Below are 22,501 nucleotides of genomic sequence, written 5' to 3'. Positions count from 1 at the left end.
GAGCTCAATCCCCAGTAAGAAAGCAAGCCCAGCAAGTGGTGGGATTTGGGTGCTGTGCCATGCAGGATGGAAGAGCAGACACCCACATGTAGTGGCCCTAAAGTGGATCCTGGGATGGTCCAGATTCCTGGCCAAGGCCCAGATCCACTGAGATGGAAACTGATCTCCCTTGAGCACCCCAGGCCTGGGCCAACTCACCACACTTGGCCTTAGCGCTGGGTTTCCGCCCGCGCCCTCGCGCCTTAGCTCCTGGCTCCTCTGAGCCCGTCGCGGCACCCTCTTTGCCCTCCCTGGTGTCCTTGCTGGTCTTGCGGCTGCGGCGCTTGGCACTGGGCACCAGAAGGGCCGGGGAAGGCTCTGCACCTGCAGGGGGAGTACACAGGGGGCAGCTCAGGCCCAAATCTCTGCCGGCCCAGCACCCAGACCGGGGACATGGAGCTACACGTCCCAACGAGGCCACAGGGGCCAGCTTGGGCTACGGTGGTCCACTTAGGAAGTATAGAACACTGAGCCCATTACAAGTAAGGCACAACATGGGCCATATAGCTTTGCCTCTGGAGATTTAATAACCTCCGAGCCCCAGATACACCACAGGGCAAAGGGGACAGAAGTTCCAACCACACCAGTCACAATGAGAAAAGCCATGATGAAGACACTTTGTTTTGTTGTCCTATGCAACACTGGTCCCATGCATGCTACAGCTAAGCACTCTACCACATCCCCAGCCTTCAGAAAGAACACTCAACTAAGGGTGGGAATGGTCGTGGATGCCTGTAATCCTGGCTACAAAGGAGACAGAGAAATTGCCTGTGAGGTTATCCTAGGCCAAATTAGTGAGACCTCATTTCAAAAACAAGCTAGGCATGGTGTTAGATACCTTGACATTCCAGCTAAGTAGGAGAGGGGTAAGACACAGGCTGGCCCAGGTCAAAAAAAAAAATGTGACTCTATAAGAAAAACTGAAGCAGGACTAGAAGTGTAGCTCAAGTGGTAGAGCACCTGCCTAGCAAGTGTAGGCCCCAAGTTCAAACCCCAGAAATAATATAATACAACTGGGGCCGCTCAGTGTTACTTGGCTCAGACTGGCTGGGCCTGGGGTTGCCCTCACAGATCACAAGGAGCCCCCCCAAACCTGACTCCCCCGGCCTGTTATGGGGTTCCTGACCATTGTCCACCGTCTCCTGTGGGTTTCTATGACGCAAACAGCACAACCAAGAGCCCAGAAGCAGGGGAGGCCATCACATGACCGGTCAGCTGGTCAGCAGGGCCCAGGGGTGCCTTATCACTCACACTGGATCTTGTAGTCTGGCGGCAGGAGGCGGATGTGTGAGAGTGGGATCCTGCCCGTGTCTCCATCATCAAACTCCACGGTGATCAGATCTCCATCATCTTCTAGATCCAGCAGCCCTGTTGGGGAAGGCAGGTCAGAGGGGAGAGGCCACCAGCCTGTGACCGAGGCACAGTGGCAGGGTTCTGGTATGTACACACAGCAGGGCACAGGTAAACAGGGCTACCCAGGCCCAGACTGCAAGGATGGCTGGGCTCTCCCACTTCTGGCTGAGACCTGGGATTCTGGAAATGGCTGGTCATGCACACCCGTCTCTGCTCGAGCCTAAGCCACCCCTAGCTCGATCCTAAGCCACTCCTAGCACAGCGTCAGGGGCCCCAGGCTATCAGTTCTGAGGGTGAGAAGAGGAGGGACAGAGTCTGGATGGACACACAGGAACTAACTTGGGCCATGGCTTTGCTGCTCTCTCCCACTCTGACCATGTCAACAAGGATGCCCCTGAGGGGCCCCAAGTGTCCCATGGAGCAGCATGAGCCAGGATGGCTGCTGACCTCTGGCTGAGCAGGAGGAGCTGGCTCCCCCACAGCCAAGGAAAACCGGGACCCCATTCCTGTGTGCACATGTAAGCCTGGGTCCCCAAGGACACACACCCTGGGAAGTGATGGGGGGGTCCCCCATATAGTGTCCCTGCCACAGGCGGTCAGGGGCCATGCACTGCACTGCGTTCCCAGCAGCCTGTCAGGGTCTCTTTAGCACACACCACAGACGCCAGGGTAGCGGCCAGCAAAAGACTCAGTGCAGAACTGACATGTACAGGAGACAAAGGGAGATGCAGAAGCCTGATAAAGGGTTAAGTCTTCGGGGTGATTTTGCTATGTGCTGAAAACACAGTGAAAAAAAAATATTTCCCTCTCAAGGAATGAGGAAAGGAAGCCTTGAGGATTTTTAAAAAAAATGATTATAGAAATTTTCTAAAATGGCACAGTGAGTCAACAGGTAAGGCGGCAGCCTTGAGCCAGAGAGTCTGGGCCCAGAGTTCAAACCCCATGACCAACAACAACAACAAAGAAAAAGATCACAGAAATTTTAAAATTCACAGAGTGTGATAACACCTTTCTGTAATCTCAGATACTTGTGAGGGCACGATGGGAGTTGAGTTGAGATCATCCTGGGACATACAGCAAGGGAAGGAAAAGGGAAAGGAAACAAGAAAGGAAGAAGGAAAGAGGGGGAAGGAAAGAAAAACGAAAAGGAGGGAGGAAGGGAGGGAGAAGTGGAGGAAAGGAAAGAGAGAAAATTTCAGATCTAGATATGAGAAGATCCTATGTTTCCAGAGACAAAAAATAAAATAAAATAAAATAAAAACGATTTGAAGGGGCCAGAAGTGGGCCTCGTAGTAGAGTGCTTGCCTAGCATACACAAAGACCCAGGTTTGATTTCTCTGTACCATGTACATAGAAAAAGCCGGAAATGGTACTGTGGCTCAAGTGGCAGAGTGCTAGCCTTGAGAAAACCCAAGGACAGTGCTGAGGCCCTGAGTTCAAGCTCCATGACTGGCAAAAAATAAAAATCTGAGAGTGGGAAAAAAATGATAGCTAATTAAGATTTTATACCTAGCCCAACTGTTTCCAGGCACTGGTGACTCATACCTGTAATCCTAGCTCCTCAGGAGACTGAGATCTGAGGATCATGGTTCAAAGCCAGCCTGTGCTAGAGACTCTTATCTCCAATGAACTACTTGAAAAAAGCCAGATGTGGTGCTATGGCTTAAGTGGTAGTTGAGTGTTAGCCTTGAACAAAAGAAGCTCAGGTAAGGTGGTAAGGTGCTCAGGTTCTCAGTTCAAGCCCCAGGATTGACCCCCAAAAAAAAAAAAGAAAAAAAAAGACTGATTGGTAGATGGGAAACACATCACCCTAGCCAAGCATCCGAAGGCTAGGACTATAGCAAACAACTAGGGACTGGATGCTGTGGGCAACTCCTTAGCTTCAGCCTCACCACAGAGGGTCAGTGAGCACTTCAGTTCACACTAGGACTTGGATGCAGACAGGTTGTGCTCAAGCGTTCAAGTACCTCCCTACCCAGCAGAGACCATGGTCCTGCTGTGGGAAAGCAAGCGAATATAGTGCTCCTGGATCCGGCTGTTCAGAAACCCCCCCTCATTTTGTTATGTGAGTCAGGAAAGGTCTAAGATTAAGCCAGTTCAGTTGGGTTGGAGGACCCAACAAATCCATCCATTATGTATTCACTTGGACCCAGGCGCATGCTGGGAAGGAGACAACTCACCTCGGACCACGGTGCCAGGGTACAGGCAGCGGTACTGCTGGCTCCAGTAGGCAGCAATCCTGGTCCCTTGTGGCAGGTAGCGTGTGGAGGCTGGCCGCACGTCAATGATCTGGGGGAATGTGGGATTGAATCCCGGGTGGTGGCCAGGAACAAAGCCCTGTGCACCCCCCACTCCCCAGCCCGGGTCCCCCATGCTGCCTCTCCACCCCCCTCTCCCCTCACCGCCTCCTGCAGCAGCTGCTCCAGGCAGTAGATGTGGGGCCGGTTCCCTCGTTCGCCCTCCACCACCACACGGTATCTGGCAGGAGGAACATGTATGAGGTGACAGTGACTAGAGACCCCAGGCCGGCTTCCTCAGCACAGCCCGTGGAGCCCTGGGGCTTGGCCCCCAGAGCCCAACGCTGCTGACTTGCTATGTAACTAGGGGCAAATACTTCCTTTTTCTTTTCTTTTTTGCCAATCCTGGAGCTTGAACTTCGGGACTGGGTGCTGTCTCGGAGCCTCTCTGTGCTCAAGGCTAATAATGTTTTACCACTTGAGCCACAGTGCCACTTCTCGTTTTTTCTGAGTAGTTTATTGAGATAAAAGTCTCACAGGCATCTCTGCCAGGGGCTGGCTTCAAACTGTGATCCTTAGATGACTGATGGCATGAGCCATCAGTATCCAGCAGTAGGGACAAATTCTCTTTCCTCCTGGCCTCGGTTTCCTCAGTTGCAAACCTAGGGGTCGCAGAGTACCCTAGGGGTGCTGGGACTGCCTGGACCCTGTTCCCTTTGCCCCAGGCTCAGAGCAGTCCGTGACTCACATGTCCGGGGAATGCACAGTGTGCACGTGGCCCGCGTACAGCAGCTTGTCATCCATGGGGATGAGCACGCGCAGACCGTCCTTCAGCTCGTCCTTGTCAATGATGCAGGAACGTGGTGCTGGGGGGGGGCGGGGGGAGGCAAGGCTGGGCACAGGGCAGGGCACCAGGGAGGCCCTCTCCTCACAGGACCCCTGGGGGCCCCCAAGTCACCTCTAGGACAGAGCACCTAGGGGACACCCTTTTTGAGCCCAATGGCCCCCAACACTATACAAACCAAAGTGCACACCCAGGAAGGGGTGTGAATGTGGCAGCCCCCTCTGCCCCTCCAAGATCGCAGGCAGGCCCCATCCAACGACCAGCACTGCATGAGGCCCTTCTGCATCGAGTTACCAGCCCTGAGAGCTCAGGGTAAGCTATTTTCCTCACCCTGCCCCCTGCCCAACCTCTGGGGTCTCCCTCCCGCTCCCTTCTTCCACTTCTCTTTCCCTTTCTGCAGTCCTGTAGCTTGAACTGGAGCCATCATCTGTCCCTGAGCTTTCGTTGCTCAAGGCTAGTGTTCTACCAGTTGAGCTCCATGTTTGGCTTTTTTTTTTTTTCTTAAATCTGACACTTTATTGAATTTTTTTTTTTTTTTTTTTTTTTTTTGCCAGTCTTGGGCTTGGGCTCAGGGCCTGAGCACTGTCCTTGGACTTTCTCAAGGCTAGAGCTCTACCACTTGAGCCTCAGCACCACTTCCAGCTTTTTTCTATGTATGTGGTACCAAGGAATCGAACCCAGGTATTCATGCATGCTAGGCAAGCACTCTACCACTAGGCCAAACTCCCGGCCCCTTGGCTTTTTTTTTTTTGTCGGTCTTGGAGCTTGAACTCTGGGCCTGGGCTGAGTCTTCAGCTCAAGGCTACAGCCCTACCCCTGGAAGCCACAGTGCTACTTCCGGTTTTCCAGTGGTTAATTAGAGATAAGAGTCTCACTGTCTTAAGTGTCCGGGCTGACTCTGAACTGCAATCCTCAGATCTCAGCCTCCTGAGTAGCTAGGATTACAAGCTCGAGCCACTGCACCCAGCTCATGTTTGGCTTTTTGTTGGTGATTTATTGGCCATAAATAATAGTCCCATGGACTTGCATTCTAGGCTGAACCTAGATTCTCAGATTTCAGACTCCTGAGTAGCTAGGATTACAGGTGTGAAAATCAAATCAGGTGTGCTAGGCAGGTGTTCTATTAGTTGAGCCATGCTCAACCACCCCCACTTTTTTTTGCTTTACTTATTTTTCAAAGAGTGTCTCATTTTTCGGCCAAGATCCTCCTTCCTGTGTTTCCTTTATAGCTGGGATTTCAGACATACAACACTACTATACCCAGCAGCTTGTTTGTTGAGATTGGGTCTTGCTTTTACCTCTAAGGGTAACCTCAAACCTTGACCTTTTTATTTGCCATCTTTCAAGTAGTTTGAATTATAGGCATGAGCCACCTTGCTCACCCAAACCAGTGGCATTTCTGGTCCACTTTCCCCCTACCTTCCCCTTCTCTCCAATGCCTCCCACACACCCTGACTGCCCCACACAGCTCTCTGCTCTGTCTCTGTCATTATGAGACCTTACAAAGACCGGAGGGCTGTGGAGCCTGGGAATGAGAGATCCCTTCTGCATCCTTGCTTGTACCATGCTTGACACCGGGCACTGTCGTGGCACTTGCTTCGGCCAAGGGAAAAGTGGCAGACACCAGGCATGTAGCAAAGGGCAGGCAGGAAGGAGCTTCCCAGGCCTGCTCCCCTCCTTCCCCTCAAGCCCCTGTGCATCTGGAGAGCACTGACTGCTAGGTCAGATGGGCACTACCTGATAGCAGGTCCTGTGGCTGGACCCCTCATCTCCCACCACATGGGGTAACAGCTCAGGCACCTGCACCCTGCAAACCCCTAACTTTTGTGACAGTGTAGTTGGATGCTTGCTCCTCAGGGCTGCCCTGGCTCTGCACTGTCCATCACCACTCCTCCCCATCTGACCTTTTGGGGATCACATCCAGTGCCCCAAAGTAAGGCCATCGAAGCCCAGTGTGTGGTTTCTCTGATCCTAGGACCATAATTTTAGAAACCCTCAAATGTTGGCCCCTTACCCAGTCCTGTCTCATGACACCCCACTCCTTCTCTCCTCCAGCTGCCCTGCCTTAGTGCCAGCTCACAGTCAGCTGGGCTGGACAGTGGTCCTCTGACTCCAAGCCTGGCCCCAGGACGTCTACCAGCACCCACCATCCCTGCAGACAGCCTGGGAGAGCTGCTGGTGTTGCTCCTCAAGGCCTGGATTATCTGCTTTTGTCTCCTCCCAGTTGGTCCTAAGGCTGCTCTTTGGCCCTGATCCAACCCAACTCTTGGTTTAATAAGCCAGAGCTAAAGTAACCTCTTTTCTGTTGGCCAGTGAAAGGCCTGTGGCACCCCCTGTGGTCTGCCTAAGCCTCAGGCCTGGGCTGAAGGGTTCCCGTCAGAACCCCTACGGCCCCACACAGCCTCACTCACCTGGAGTCAGGGGCCGCTCCACAGCTCCGCCAGGTAGCAAGTGCTCATCCTCAGAGAAGCTCGAGTCCTGGTTGGGTTCAAAGTCCTCCTCAGCGGCCATGCACTCCATCAGCTTGCTCACAGCCCCACCTTTGCCCCGATTCTAGCCACAGAACACAGTGGAACGGGGGTGCTGAGTATGAGGCTCGGGGTCTGGCCCTGCAGGAGAACCTCCCCAGGACCCAGAGCCACAGTTGGGCCAGCCAGGCTGCAGTGGTACTGGCTATGCATGGGGGGGAGAGGGCGTGTACGTAGTGCAGTCATAGCAGACATCTGAGTTTCCTCCTTGGAGAAACTAAGGCAACAACTTCAGCTATGCATGATGCATTTGAAGGAGCAGTCCCTCTGTCTCCCCAAGGAACACGTGTTTTTGTGGCCCCACAGGCCTTGAGCTGCCCTGCTGGTTGTGGTCTTCCCTGTTTGCCAAGGTGGTGTCAGCTCAGATGGGGGCTATGGTCAATCACGACAGCTCATGGAGGCCCTGGGCTCATTACTCTACGTCTATCTCCAGAGGCACTGGCAGGGTAGGCTTTGGGGACACAGCTGGGTCCAGCCTCCTCCCATGCGGGCCCCCTTAGGGACTCACCTCCTTCTTCACCTCCTTCCCTTTGGGTTTGGCCTTGCTCCTCCTTGCGGTCACCAAGGGCCCAGCATGTGGGGCCCTGGTCTCAGGGGGCAGCGCAGGAACCCGGGGGGCTGGCAGGGAGGTGGCCGACCCAGCCTCCTTGCCTTTTTTCTTCTGCAGAAAGAGTAACCAGAGCTCTCAGAAGACACCAAGGGCCCAGGCCTTTGCTTCTGTCCTCCCGCAGGTCCATGCAGCCCAAGTATACCAAACCCTATACCCAAGAACTAGGCACCTTGTGCCCACCAAGTATTCTTGTTTTCTGGGGTGTTCTTAGTACTGGGCCTAAGGCTTGGATATAGGGCCTGGATGTCATCCTTGAGCATTTTTGCTACTGCTTTAGTCATAGCTCCACTCTGGCTTTTTTTTTTTTTCCTTTTCTTTCTTTTTCTTTTTGCCAGTCCTGGGGCTTGAACTCAGGGCCTAGGCACTGTCCTTGGACACTTTTTTTTTTTTTTAACTTTTTTTCCTTTTTTTATTTTTTTTTATTAAGCATTTTTTTATTGTAATTAGTAAAAGGGTTACATGATATTTGATACCCTTTCACATGTCTTGGTATCCTTGGACACTTTTTGCTCAAGGCTCTGTCACTTGAGTCACAGTATCACTTTCAGCTTTTCCCGTGTATGTGGTACCAAGGAATTGAACCCAGGGCTTCATGCATGCTAGACAACCACTCTATCACTAAGCTACACCCCCGCCCCCTCCCCTTTTACAATTGGAAGTGATCTCATAGAACTTTCCTGTCGGGGTTGGCTTTGAACCTTGATCCTCAGATCTCAGCCTCCCAAGTAGCTAGGATTACAGGCGTGAACTACCAATACCCAATGTGGTTTTGGTTTTTACTCTTGATTTTTGTTTTTCCTTTTTTGCCTTCCTTAGGGTCTTGTGCCTGCCTGGAAAATGTCCTGCCACCCAATCATGCCTCCATGAGCCAACCTCCCCACAAGCCACGCCTCCAGTCTCCCCATTATTTTGATACTTTGTTCCTTGTTGCTTCCAAAACAAAAAGATAATGCACAGAGTCTTGTCTCATAGCACAGATGCATGTATTTTCCTCTCCAACAACCCTCCACCTGATGTGTCCTTCTAGAACATTCCATGAGGTAAACATTAAGGCTACACATACTTATTTATCCATACATGATTTTGGTTTGCAGTACTGGGGATGGCACTCAGGGCTTCATGAATGCTAGATAAGTGCTTTTCCCCTGAGCTGCACCCCTAGTCAGTCATGAGCTCTTCAGTTCAAGGCTGGCACCCTACTCCTTGAGCCACAGCACCACTTCTGGTTTTCTGGTAGTTAATTGGAGATAAATGTCTCACGGACTTTTGTGCCTGGGCTGGCTTTGAACTGAGATCCTCAGGTCTCAGCTCCTGAGTAGCTACGATTATAAGTGTGAGCCACCAGCACCCGGTGTGTATCTTCCTGTGTTTTTAAACACAGGTCCAGAAATCCTGCTTTGAGCCAGGTCCACACCTGCAGTCCTAGCATTGGAAGATGGGGGTGGGAGGATTAAGAGAAGATTAAAAGGGAGAGGAATGAAACAAAGAGAGTCCTAGGGGCTGGAAGTTTGGCATGCACGAAGATCCAGGTTTGATTCCTTGTATCACCTACATAGAAAAAGCAGGAAGAGGGGGCCGGGAGTTTGACCTAGTGGTAGAGTGCTTGCCCAGCATGCACGAAGATCTGGGTTCAATTCCTCGGTACCACATACATAGAAAAAAGGCAGAAGTGGTGCTGTGGCTCAAGTGGTAGACCTCTAGCCTTGAGAAAGTGCGAGGACAGTGCTCAGGCCCTGAGTTCAAGATGCAGGACTGGGAGAAAAAAAAAAGAGAGAGTCCTATTACCCACACACTGTAATCCTAGCTACTTAGCAGGCTGAGATCTAAGGACTGCTGTTTGAAGTCAGACAGGGCAATAAAGTCCCCATGAGACTCCAATTAACCACTCAAAAACTAGAAGTGGTGATGTGGCTCAAGCGGTAGAACACTACTAGCCATGAGCACAAAAAGGGTCAGGAACAGTGTCCAGGCCCTGAGTTCAAGTCCCATGACCAACCAAAAAAAAAAAAAAAAAGGAAGAAAAGGCGTCTTGTCATGTTAGTGTATGGAGGTACTCCCCATTTGCTGTGTCGAGTGTGACCCGTGTCATGCAAGTATCCCCAGCAATGGGCCTGCCCCCAAGTCTCCACAATGGCCACCACAGCCTGGCCTTCCTGTCCAGCTACAGTGCACTCCTGACCACACTGCTCCCAGAGCCACCGCATCCCTAGCACCTCAGGGTACCCCACTGGGGGACTGACAAGTGACTCCTTGCATGTGGGTAGAAGGCAGCCCAAAACTTCACACATGGCCATGCCAGGGAGGAAAGATCTAGAAACCAGCTACAGGCCACCAATCAGATCTGAGATCTGAGGATGGAGATTCAAAGCCAGCTCGGGCACTAAAGAAAGTGAAACTCTTTATCTCCAATTAACCACTAGAAAACGAGAAGTGGCACTGAGGCTCAAGGGGTAGAGCCGTAGCCTCGAGCTGAAGAGCTCAGAGCCAGCACCCAGGCCCAGAGTTCAAGTACCACAACCGACAAAAACAGCCCAGGCACTGTAAGTCCATGAGATTCTTATCTCCAATTAACCACTAGAAAACCAGAAGTTTCATAGTGGTTAACTGGAGATAAGAGTCTCAGACTCTCTTTGCTAAGATCCTCAGATCTCAGCCTCCTGAGCAGCTAGGATTACAGGCATGCGCCACTGCACTTGGCCAAAACAAACCTGTCTTAAAAAAAAATTGTGACAAGGTCTCCCTACCCCATGCTGACCTTGAACTCATCATCTCCCTGCCTGTTTCTTCAATGCATGATTACAGGCATGACCACCACACCCTTGTCTTAAATTCCAGTTACAGGAAGCTGATTAACTTGGGCCCATGCCAATGCACAAATGACACAGCAACAGTTCCCGGAGTCTGGGGTACCCCAGAACCCTACCTTCCGAGGGTCCTTCCTGTCCTTGGCCCGGCTGGTGTCCTTGCGTGGGCTGGGGGCACCGGCCTTGGCGCGGGCAGCCCGGGGCGCAGGGGCACTGCTGGGTGCAGGGGCGGCAGCGCTGGCGTCGTGCAGGAAGATGCGCTCGCTGCGCCTCCGTGTCCACAGGTCGTCGTCACTGGCCTCGGGCCCAGCCTCAAAGCCGTTCTCCTTGGGGCCCCGTAGCTTCCGGGCCTTGCGCCCCTTCTCTGGAGCCAGTTTCGTCTTGTCTGGGCTGGTGGGGCCTGGGCCAAGGCCACGGGCACCAGTGGTGGGTGCAGCCAGTGGGGGACCCAGCTCCCCCAGCCCCTTCTTGGGCCGCAGTACCCCAGCAGGCGACTGTCTGCGCACCTTGACCTCGCTCTCTGAGTCCGAGTACTCAAACTCTGTGCCTGGATATGGGGGGAGGGAGGAAGGGAGCTTGTGGGCAGGGCCTCTGGGGGCTTCTCTTCCACCCAGCAGGCCCCCCACCAGGAAGGTAGAGGGAGCTTCTCTTGCTGCTGCCAAGACAGAAACTGAGGCCTGGAAGGGGAGGTGTGAGTTTTGTCCAGGCCCACCTGACCCAGCCCTGCCTGTGCCCAGTCCCTCACTCTGGACCCTCTCTGGGAGCCCCTCCCACGGGGCCCTGGAAACCCCAGAAGGCCGGCAGGTGCATAGGGAAAGGTGTCCACCTGCAGGGAGAGGGCCCATGGGAGGCAGGTGGGAAAGTCCACAGGAAAGCCCCAAACCCTCCGTGCTGGGCAGTCCCAAGTTCCTGTAGGTCTCTCCCCTTCCTAGATGGCTGGCTAAACTGGAGCCCATGGCCGAGGGGCCCCACCCCACCCTACTCTCCTGCCAGCCCAGGTCCTCATGTCCTCCACAGCCTCCTCTGCTCTGGGTCTGGGGACGAGTGACCTCTGCAGAGCTTCCGGCTGTAGTCCACACCTCCCATCCTCCCTGCTGTCTCAACTCTGGGCTTCCCTTCCATCGCTCCCCCAACATCAACCTGGGATGTCAACTCTGCTGTGCCAAGAACAGACCTAGCACCTGGATGTCCCCTTCACCCATGGCTCCCTGGTCCCAGGTGATCACCCCTCCTAGTGTCCTATCCCCTATCTTGACCTATCCCACCTGTCCCACTCCTAGAAGTAGCTCCCTAAGTTCTCCAAGGATCTCTGGTGATGCTCAGCTAAACCTGGCACGGCGCCAGTGTTCAGCACAAGTACCAAGTGAGGGGATCATGGCCAGACTCAGGATGAGGTGTCTGTGCCAGCCATAGACAGGGACAGTGATCTGCCCCAAGACTCCCAGAACCCCCCAGACCAGGGCTCAATTCCAGCCCTCGGATCCCCCTTGGGAAGCAGGCAGCCTGACCATCCTGGTGCCCACAGCAGGCCCCACTTCTCTAGAGCAAACAGGGTCCCCCAGTCTTCTTTAAAGTTGTGATGACAGACCTGCTACAACACAGGGGTTGTAAGGGACCTCAGGAGGCAATGAGAGTTCAGGCCTGAGTATGAAGGAATGAGAACTCAACCAATAATGGCTAGAACCTCAGATGCACAGCCCCATTGCAGGTGTGCTTATGGAGTAGGTAACAGTGGCAGAGAAGATCTACATGGAAGGGGAATGTGTATTAAAGGGTGACACCTTGTCTCTGCCCCTCATACCCCATTTCTTACTAGTCTTCTTGACATATACGCACGGAATGAGGTACTCTTGGCAAAGATATAAGTCCTTCTGAGCTCAGAAAATAGCAAAGAGCCAGCCAAGTATAGTGCTGGTGCACACCCTGGGCTACACAGTAAGACCCTGCTTCAAAACACTGTAAGAAGGAAGAGTGGGGAGTATGGCGGGGAGTGGTAGAGTGCTTGCCTAGCTCGCATAAAGCCCTGGGTTCGGATCCTTGGTACCACATAAATAGAAAAAGCTGGCAATGGTATTGTGGCTCAAGTGGCAGAGTGCTGGCCTTGAGCAAAAGAAGCTCAAAGGCAGTGCCCAGGGGCTGGGAGTTTGGCCTAGTGGTAGAGTGCTTGCCTAGCATGCATGAAGACCTGGGTTTGATTCCTTGGTACCACAGACATAGGAAAAAAAAGCCAGAAATGGTGCTATGGCTCAAGTAGTAGACCTCTAACCTTGAGAAAGTCCAAGGATAGTGATCAAGCCCTGAGCTCAAGCCCACAACTGGCAAAAAAAAAAAAAAAAGGCAGTTCCCAGGCCCTGACAGTTCAAGCCCCAAGATTAATGGTGGGCGGGAGGGAGAGGAAGAAGGAAAAGGAAGTCTAGAGGTCAGGAGCCCTGTGTTTGATTTCTCAGGACCACATATGTACAAAGACAGAATTGGCACTGTGGCTCAAGTGGTAGAGTGTGAGTCTTGAGCAAAAGAAACGCAGGAACAGGGCCCAGGCCCTGGGTTTAAGCCCCAGGACTGGCAAAAGAAAAAAAAAGAAAAAAAGAAGCCAGGCACGGTGGCTCATGCCTACACTCTTAGCTTCTTAGGAGGCTGAGATCTGGGGATCACGGTTCAAAGCCAGCCCGGGCACTAAAGACCATGAGACTCTTACCTTCAATTAAACAGCAGAAAACCGAAGTGGCTCTGTGGCTCCAGGGGTAGGGTGGTGGCCTTGAGCTGAAGAGCTCAGGGACAGCACCCAGGCCCAGAGTTTAAGTCCCACAACCGACAGAAAGAGAGAAAGAAAGAGAGAGAGAGAGAGAGAGAGAGAGAGAGAGAGAGAGAGAGAGAGAGAGAGAGAGAGAGAGAGAGAGAGAGAAAGGAAGGCAGGAAGGAAGGTAGGTCTTGGAAAAAAGAGAATGGAAAAAAAGGCAGAAAAGTTCGTGAGACTCATGTCCAATAAACTACTCAGAAAAATTGGCAATGTGGCTAAATGGTAGTGTCAGCCTTGAACAAATGCAGCTCAGGGACAGCGCCCAGGCCCAGAGTTCCACAATGCCTGGTACACAGCCTAAAATTATTCAACAGATGAAAAACCAACATGGTGTCCAACATATGCTAAAGAGAAAAGAAAAGCAGTCGCTTTAGACTGAAATGAAGCCAGCATTAGAAAAAGGACAAAGAATCACCTTGAGTATCATAACTATCCTTGAAAACATAAAACAAAACTTGGAAACTTCTCTACAGAAATTTAAAGGCCAGCAGAAAGGAGCTGGGAATGTGGTTTAGTGGTACAATGCTTGCCTAGCATGCCTGAAGCCCTAGGTTTGATTCCCTAGTACCACAGCCAGAAGTGGTAAGCTGTGATTGAAGTGCCAGCCTTTAGCAAAAGAAGCTCAGAGACAGAACCCAGCCCTTAGTTCAAGCCCCAGGACTGTAAAAAAAAAAAAAAGTGGAGGTGGCAGGAAACAGGGAAAGAAACGGAAAAGGCTAAAAAGAACTAAATTCTAGAACTGCAAATTGCAGTTCTGTAGTTCCAGAAATGAGAAATCCACTGAAGGAAAAATGCTGGGAATGTGGTGTCTAACTAGCAAATACCATACCAAGTTCAAACCCTGGTACTGTTTAAAAAAAAGAAAAGAAGCGAGGCATGATGGCTCATGCCTGTAATCCTAGATACTCAGGAGGCTGAGATCTGAGGATCACAGTTCAAAGCCAGCCCGGACACTACAGACAGTGAGACTTATCTCTAGTTAACCACTAGAAAACAGGAAGTGGGGCTGAGGCTCAAGGGGTAGGGTAGTAGCCTTGAGCTGAAGAGATCAAGAATAGTGCCAGGCCCAGAGTTCAAACCCCATGACCCACCATAAAAAAAAAAAAAAAAAAAAAGAGGAAGAGAGAGAGGGAGGGGGAGCGGGGAAAGAGAGAGAGGGGGTGGGAGAGGGGGAGAGAAGGGGGGGGGGGAATAAATTCACAAAAGGGACCAAAGAGCTGATGGGGGTAAGGGGAATACTTCAAGTGATACCGGCTCATAATCAAAGAGAACTTTGCAGAATCCATACAGATACATTGTCTATACCAGGTATACTGTGGTCACTTCAGACAACAGCAGGAGACCCGAGACCTGCTTCTGTTTAGGTCTGGAATATGCTCATTAGGCTTCAGGAGTTGAAAGCTTAGAATTCCCTGCTGTGGTTCTTCTGAGAGGCAGTGGCCTCTGAAGGAGGTGTGATCTGATGGTAGGAAGTCAGATGATTGTGTGTGTGGGGGGGTGCCCTCAGGGCATCATGGGACATCAGCCTCTTCTTCCTTCACCTTCCCACCATGAGATGAACAGCTTCTTCTAACACAGGCTCAAGCCCCATAACCAAAAAACCATGCATATACCTAGTATTAGCTTGTAAAGACTTGTAAAGAAAAACTGGGAGAATTAATGAAGAAACATAGAATTCTGCCACTAGAGTTGGAGATTTTAACATCTAGCTCTAACAAATTGATGGGACAAGAAAGTGGCAGAGAGGGCTGGGTGGGGTGGCTCACATCTGTAATCCTAGCTACTCAGGAGGCAGAGATCTGAGGATCAAGGTTCAAAGCCAGCCCAGAAACAAAAGGACCTGAGACTTACCTCTAATTAACCTCTAGAAAATGGGGGAAGTCGGGCCAGGAGTTTGGCCTAGTGGTAGAGTGTTTGCCTAGCATGCACAAAGACCTAGGTTCGATTCCTCGGTACCACATACGTAGAAAAATGCTGGAAGTGGTTCTGAGGCTCAAGTGGTAGAGCTCTAGCCTTGAGAAAGACCAAGGACAGTGCTCAGGCCCTGAGCTCAAGCCCAGGACTGGCAAAAAAGAAAGAAAAGAAAAGAAAATGGGGGAAATAGCTTGGCTCAAGGGTAGGGTGGTAGCCTTGAGCTGAAGAGCTCAGGGACAGTGAACCAGCAAACAGCTGGAAGTAGAGATATGGTTCAAGTTGCAGAGCACTAGCATTGAGAAAAAACAAAAACAAAAACAAAACAAAACAAACTCAGTGAAAGTGCTCAGGCTCTGAGTTCAGGCCCAAGGATCAGCAGACAGACACACATAAATAGTAACAATAAGATAACCAGGCAATTTGTCTTAAATATTTGGAAAATAAATAATGCTTTTTCTAACGTTTTTCATCTGGCTAAGTAGAAATCACAAGAGCAATGAGAATACACCTAACTGAAAAAAAGTATTAATAATTCAAAATGTGTGAGATGTAACTAAAGTGGCATTTAGAGAGGTTTGTAGCTTTTAGTGTCCTCTGGAAAAGAAGGAAGTTCTTCATCAAAACCATTGTCTTTTTCCCTTATGAAATGGAAAATAGTTGACATTATATCCAAAGAAAACCGAAGAGCCGCCGGGAGTTTAGCCTGGTGGTAGAGTGCTTGCCTAGCATTCATGAAGACCTGGGTTTGATTCCTTGGTACCACAGACACAGAAAAAAAGCCAGAAATGGTGCTATGGCTCAAGTGGTAGAGCTCTAGCCTTGAGAACGTCCAAGGACAGTGCTCAGGCCCTGAGTTAAAAGCCCAAGACTGGCAAAAAAGAAAAGAAAACCAAAGGGCCAGGCGCTGGTGGCTCTTGCCTGTAATCCCAGCTACTCAGGAGGATAAGCTATGACAACTGTGATTAGAAGCCAGCTGGGGCAGGAAAAGTTGGTGAGATTTTTATTTCCAATAAACTCATTGTTGGTGGAAGGAGATCTCTGATCCAGCTCCCACCTCTCACACTCTAGCTTGGGGTGACCTCGGGTCCCAAGGCTGGGCTAGCGGGCTCCTTTGTTTCCCAGTCTCTAGGGCACCCACCAGATCTTTCCTAGGGAACAGGTTCCCCCCACCCCCCGCCAACTGCTTTGCCTGGGGAAGAGCTGCCCTGAGCCTGTCCTCTCTGTGCTTCAGTTTCCCCATCTGTGTGATGGGCCTACAGTACTCGCCGCCCAGCGGCAGCAGCCCTACCCATACTTACCCATCAGAGTCTGTCGTTCCTCCTTTTTGCGGGCCTTCTGCTTGGCTTCCAGCTGGACCACCGACAGGGCTGGCCCCACTGTGGGGCTGGGAAGGACACTGGCTGCAAAACGGGCAAGCAATCCCAGCCCGCTCTCCTCCAGTCCTGGTGACACAGCCCGCTCTCGGGAGCCTAGCCTATAACCACCACTTCCAGTTTCCTCCTCCTCCTCCTCTTCCTCCTCCTCCAGCTCTTCCTCCTCCTCGTCGTCCTCTTCTGAGCTCTCATCTGGCATGTAGAAAACAGGGAGCAAGTCAGAGGCCTGGCCTAGGTGTGCACCAGACCCCCGCCACCCTCCCCCCACCAACTCTCCCAGGCCAGAGCAGCCACTTGGCTCCAGCCTCACCCTCTGGACCTCACCATGGACCATGGGGAACGATTCCCCAGCCCCACCCATGGCCTGAGGCTTCCACCAATCAGAGCCAGGTACACGGGCATCCTGGACAGCCCAGAGGGGGGCAGTGACTCTGGGCATCCAAGTGGGCTTCTGGGCAGGGAGCACCAACATGCACCTGTGCTGTGGGCAGGGGACAGACACAGACAAGGACAGGAGACAGTGCTTGCCACAGTCTCACACACTCATACACATACATGTGCATGCGCGCGTGCGTGTGCGCACACACACGCGCACACACAGACACATGCACACCGACGTAAACATGGAGGCCAAGGAAGGAAGCAGGAGAGAAGGAAAAGGAAGGAGGAGGGGAGAGGGTGGGGTTCAGGCTGGAGGTCCAGGCGTGGGGCCTATGGCAGTTTGGCTAGTAGAAAGCCTGGCGGCTATGGCAGGGGAAGGTGGAGTTCGATGGTTCTGCAGAGAATGGAGATACCATGGTTCCAGCCCTAGATAGGTCTCCGGAATCCAAAACTGATGCCTCATGCTGGGAAGCCTAAGGGCAGGTTGTTGTCCTCCTGAATCCCAGGGGTGGCCCTCTTGCCAGTTAAAAGGAGGGAACATACAAGTTCCATGTAGGAGTGTTTTTATTTCCCCAGCTTTAAAAATATCAGGTATGCCAGGCACTGGGTGGCTCACACCTGTACTCCTAGCTACTTCAGGAGGCTGAGATCTGAGGATCACGGTTCAAAGCCAGTCCAGGCAAGAGAGTCTTTGAGACTTTTATCTCTAATTAACTACTAGAAAAACAGAAGTGGTGCTGTGGCTCAAAGTGGTTGAGTGCTAGCCTTGAGTGAAGAGCTCAGAGACAGTGCCCAGGCCCAGAGGTTCAAGCGCTGTGGCCAACCAAAATAAATAAAGGAAGGAAGGAAGGAAGGAAGGAAGGAAGTCCCAGTACCAACGACAGTGGGATGGGGAGGGAGAAAAAAAGAGACAGAGTAAGCAAGGAAAGCAGCAGGTGACTTCCTGTGACCTGCACAGGAACTACACTGTTCCACTCCTGGGAGCTACCAAGCGGCTGTGGCAGCCTGGGATGGGTGATCTGACCCAGGTTACATCTTGGAGGGGTGAAGCTGAGGTTCAGCAATGTAAACTGCTGTCCTGGGCACTGGCAGCCTGCAAGCCCAGGACACAGGCAGTAGGAAAAGGCAAGGACAGGACATGGCAACCTCCATATAACCAAACCCTCCATCAGAAATAAAAATAAAGCTGGCTTCTAACTCAAGATCCTCGTGCCTCTGCCTCCCAAGTGCTGGGATTACAGATATGTATTACCATACTGGTACCCTAAAATACAAACTTCCTTCGGACTTTTCTCTCATAGAGGGCCAGGCGAAGGGGCATGAACAGGGGGCACGTGGAGTTTGTTCACCACACCATGAAGCAGGGCCTGAGTACTGATTGCCTGTGGCCACAGCAGGACCCAAGAGGCTTGGAAGGGAACTATGTCCAACAAGAAGGACACACATACTCTGGGCCAGACGGGCAGCCAGGAAGAAAAAGACAAGTGAACAGAGAAAGACAAGTGGACAAAGCAAGATGGGTAATCAAGTCCCTGTTCCTCTGCCAAAGCTCCAAGCCACCATTCAGTGAAAAAGCAACCATCGACCAAAAGTACAGCCCAGAGAGAGGTGTGTGTCCCCTCATCCAGGGGAAGGGTTCTGCTGAGCCAGCCTGGGAGGGAGAGTCCCAGAACTGGGGGGAGGCCACACAGTGGGTGAAGAGAGGGAGGGGAGAGGGAAGCAGAGGGGGGTGGGCTAAGAAGAGGAGGTGGGAGGGGCTCCCGTGGGTAGGTAGCGATGGATGAAGCAGGCTAGGGAGGCCAGCAGGGCAGGCAGGGACAGGCGAGCAGTGCACATTGAGATCATTCACATTGCCACATCACATGGTTGTCTCCGCCCCAGTGAGCCACAGCGGCAAAGCAGGCTAAGTGTAGGCAGACTCAACAGCGCCTGGGTCCCCCATGTCAGAGCCCCCACCCTGGGGTTGGCCAATTTGGGCAGGGGAAGGAAGAGGGTGGTGGGCTGGGACAGGGGATCGGCTATTTCTCTTTCTCAAAGCCCCCTGCCCTAGTTGCTCAGGTGTGGAATTTTCTACGAGTCCTAGCCAGCAGCCTCAAGAGAGGGCCAGCTCTGGGTTTCTGAGCGCTGCAGTGGCCATGTCAGACCCCTAGAAAGCCACAAACTGGCCAATCCCAGCAACCTGGCCCTGAGGAAGGATGCAGCAGGTGCACTCCATTTCTCCTGTGGCCTTGTGGCCTTAGTCAACAGATTTGTAAGGGCAGAGGGGGAGAAAAATTCTGAAGGCACCCAAGGAAATGGGGGAAAAAAATAACACAAAAAAACCCTAAGAAACTAAAACAATAACCAAAAAAAAAAACCACTCCAAAATCCAAAACAAAAACAAAAAAACCCTATTTTTTTATATTAAAAACAAACAAAAAGGAAGAAAAAAAAAAAAGATCTTGACTCAAGACAAGGGCTAGTAGGCTATTGTCTGTTTTGTTTGGTTTCCCAAACCCAATATAAGCCAAAGCGCTTCTGCTGTTGGCAGACCCAGTGGGGACAGACCCCAAGGAGGGGAGGTGAAGAGAGGGCAGAAAGAAAAGGGTTTTGCCTACCCCAAGCTCAGTTACCCGCTGCGCCGTCTGCCCTACTCCCAGCCTTCGCTTTGCGTCCAAGTGCAGCATGAGGGTAAATGCAAGAGACCGAAACAGACACTCAAAGCATCATGGGTAGGGGTCAAGGGTGGAGGTATGGTCAAGCTGCTGGGAGGAGAAAGCAGACACACTAGAAAAAGCCAAGCCAATAAAGTGTTTAGTACCAGGGGGATAAGAAGGACCTATTAACCAAAATGTCCCTTTGGAGATCTCACCAATGATCTGCCTGGTGTGCAAGGGCCCATCTGGGGGAGCTGAGGCCTCCCCTTCCCTTCCTCCCATCTCTCCCCTAGCTGGACTTTGCCCACCAGCACTGCTGGACCTGGGACCCCTTTCTGAGAAGGCTAGGGGGACAGGAGGACCATCTACTTGTCTGTGGGACCTGGCTGAGGGCAGAATTCCAAAATGTGGTGTGCTGGGGAGAAGGCAGGGGGAGGACCCAGCCGGGTCAGAGCGGAGAACTGGAGAGCCAGACCAAGTCATCCACAAAAGAAGGTAGACTGGTGGCTTCTCTGTGGACTAGCTTGCCTTGGCTCAGAAGTGGCAGGGGCCCAGGAGGAACTAGTCCACAGGGCCCAGGCTCCCAAAAGCCATTTCTGCCCATTTGGACAGAAGGCTGGAAAATGGGGCGATGGGCTGATCTGGTCCCAAGGGCCCATACCAGGTCACATCCAGGTTCACTGTGATTCCCCAGCCCACCCCAGGCCTTCCCTGGGAAGCAGGTGACATCTGGGGCCTAGACAAGGCTCTGGTGAACCCCATGGCCTGATTCTAAAGGGGATCCACCCTGAAGCAAAACCACAAAAGCCTAGAACATTCTCACATTTCTGGTTGAAGGGCTCTGGAGGGCTCTGATGTTTCATACTGCAGACTTAAGGTTCATGCTGGAGAATTGGCAGCCAAAATCATCTTGGCAGTCACGTGGTCTTTCTTTGGTAGAGGACCCCTGGCTGAGCCGAGGCTGGGGACTCACAGCTATAACATGGTGTTCCAATGAAGCTAACCATTTCTAAATCCAACAACGAAAATCAAGGATGGTAAAGGGCCTTGTACCTAAGCTGCCTCCTCGCCCTTCCAAGCAGAAATGCCAGCTTAAAGCCATGTGTTGGGTTGGTTAACATTTTTTAACCACTGGTGAGTCACAGGAGAAGCTTTAAGAAAACTTAAAATTTAAAAAAAAAAATTTTAAAAAAGAACCCACAAACAAGCAGCTTTGAAAAAAAATAAAAATAAAAAGATATACACATACACACACAAAAAAGAAATGGATGCAGGGACCACTAGGGATACTTGAGCAATAGAAAGGAATGGTCCCCCATGGCTACTCCTTCTGGGGTAGGGTGAGGAGAAGGATCAGAAGGGAGGAGGGGAGCAACAAATGGAGGGAAGGTGTCAACCTAATGTCTAGTAAGGACACAGCAAGAGAGACAAGGTACACAGTTTAGTTAAAAATGAACTTGGTATGTTTAATAGAGCTTGGTATTACCAAAATCGCGGTACAAACATCAAGTCACACGCCCACACGACTGACAGAAGTCCATTTACAAAAGTCTCCTGGGCAGCTTCCTCAGGCCTATGCCAGGGGACAGTGCCCAGCCCAGCCTGGGAAGGTCAAAGAGGCACAGGGCCTGAGGCAGAGGCAGGGGCAGGGGCAGGGGCAGGGGCAGGGAATAGGGACAGGGGCAGGGACATGTTGGGAGGAAGGGGGGGGAGTGCAAACTAATGGCCAGTTGGTCTGAGGCTGCAAAAGAGCCAGCCAGTGATAAAATCAAGATGGTAACAGTACAGATAAAAATTGAATCAAAACAGGGAAGATAGGGCAGACTACGCTGCCAAAGACCAAGACGGCTGTCCATCCGCAGCCATCCTTGCTGTGCACTCTCTCTCACTCGCTCACTCTCTTTCCCCCACTCACTCTCACTCTAAAACATGGAAGAGACTGTGTGTTTGGAGCTAGTAACCTTGGTCAAAGGAGTTCTCCGAAGAGTCGCTGAAGGAGGAGCGGGCCTCAGCTTCTCGAAGCAGCAAGCAGAAAGGCTGCTTTCTGCCAGCACCTGCCTTGGTTTTCAGAGTTCGGGGGGCTGCTAGGCCCCTCTTGGTCAGCTTGGGGCCTGCCACTGGCTTGCTGCTCTTGGCCACCATGCCGCACAGGAGGGAGGAGGTCAGTTTGGAGCTGGAGGGGCCTTGAGCAGACCACTCATCCTTCAGGAAGTCATCCTCTTCCTCAGAGTCCGTATCTGTAGTCAAAGTGGTTTGGCATAGGTAAGTCACGTGTGCAGGAGGAGGGGGCTTGGGTCTTCGCCACACCACCATGGGTGCCTCTGAGGGCATGCCAAAATACAGGACCAAGTACCCACTGGCTCTGGGAGACCTCTTGTGATGCCCAGCTCTCTTTCTGGCCTGGGGAGGTCCCTGAACATGAGTACCAGGCAGCCTGGGTCACCTGACCAGGGTAAGAGATGACAAAAGTCCCACTTGAGTCACATGTGCCTCTCCAGCCCCTGTGAGGAGAGCCACTGAGCCTCGATCTCAGGAGGGATTCTCTTAGGATTCTGGAACCCACCACACACGGTTCCTTTGCACCTCTCTCCAGCTGGCAGAGTCCTGAGGCTCCCCTGAGGAGGGGCATGGCCAGGACAGGAAGGCACAATCACACTCAGCTCTACCAAAGCACATCACAGTGGCAGCCTCAAAAGGCGCCGTGAGATTTACACCAAGGGAAGTGACCAATGGCGCCACGCTCAGGACCTCCTGACCACATCACCGGCTCAGTGTAAGGTTCTGGCCTGGCCACATCCCCAAAACCCAAGAGATGTGAAGTTTTATTGGGGTGGGGGGTGTGGGTCTGTGAGGGAACACATGTCTGATCGATCCCGTGCGATGAACCTACGCCTGTACCATTTCGGTTTGTTGGGTAAGACCAGAAAAAAAGGCAACCCAGCCAAGCCTGTAATCTCTTAGTTGGGTAAAACCCACGTCCAGCAG

At 52.0% G+C, this 22,501-nt stretch overlaps 1 protein-coding gene across 2 annotated transcripts in view; it reads right to left on the bottom strand.

Annotated features, from left to right (window-relative positions):
* Window positions 1–22,501, bottom strand: part of Tnrc18 (trinucleotide repeat containing 18) — a 76,916-nt gene that overhangs the window by 4,603 nt on the left and 49,812 nt on the right. For both annotated transcript variants that reach the window (XM_090329819.1, XM_090329818.1), the window contains 10 exons: window positions 21,478–21,753; window positions 16,425–16,691; window positions 10,535–10,962; window positions 7,510–7,662; window positions 6,885–7,026; window positions 4,378–4,495; window positions 3,795–3,870; window positions 3,573–3,681; window positions 1,291–1,407; window positions 199–363 (listed from right to left, as the gene is read on the bottom strand). In XM_090329819.1, coding sequence (XP_090185945.1) covers window positions 199–363; window positions 1,291–1,407; window positions 3,573–3,681; window positions 3,795–3,870; window positions 4,378–4,495; window positions 6,885–7,026; window positions 7,510–7,662; window positions 10,535–10,962; window positions 16,425–16,691; window positions 21,478–21,753 — 1,851 coding nt within the window. The remainder of the gene's footprint in view (window positions 1–198; window positions 364–1,290; window positions 1,408–3,572; window positions 3,682–3,794; window positions 3,871–4,377; window positions 4,496–6,884; window positions 7,027–7,509; window positions 7,663–10,534; window positions 10,963–16,424; window positions 16,692–21,477; window positions 21,754–22,501) is intronic.

This window comes from Megascapheus bottae, chromosome 3 (assembly GCF_031878675.1).
Source record: "Megascapheus bottae isolate mThoBot1 chromosome 3, mThoBot2.hap1, whole genome shotgun sequence".
NCBI lineage: Eukaryota > Metazoa > Chordata > Mammalia > Rodentia > Geomyidae > Megascapheus > Megascapheus bottae.
This window is presented reverse-complemented; position numbering and strand designations above follow the sequence as displayed.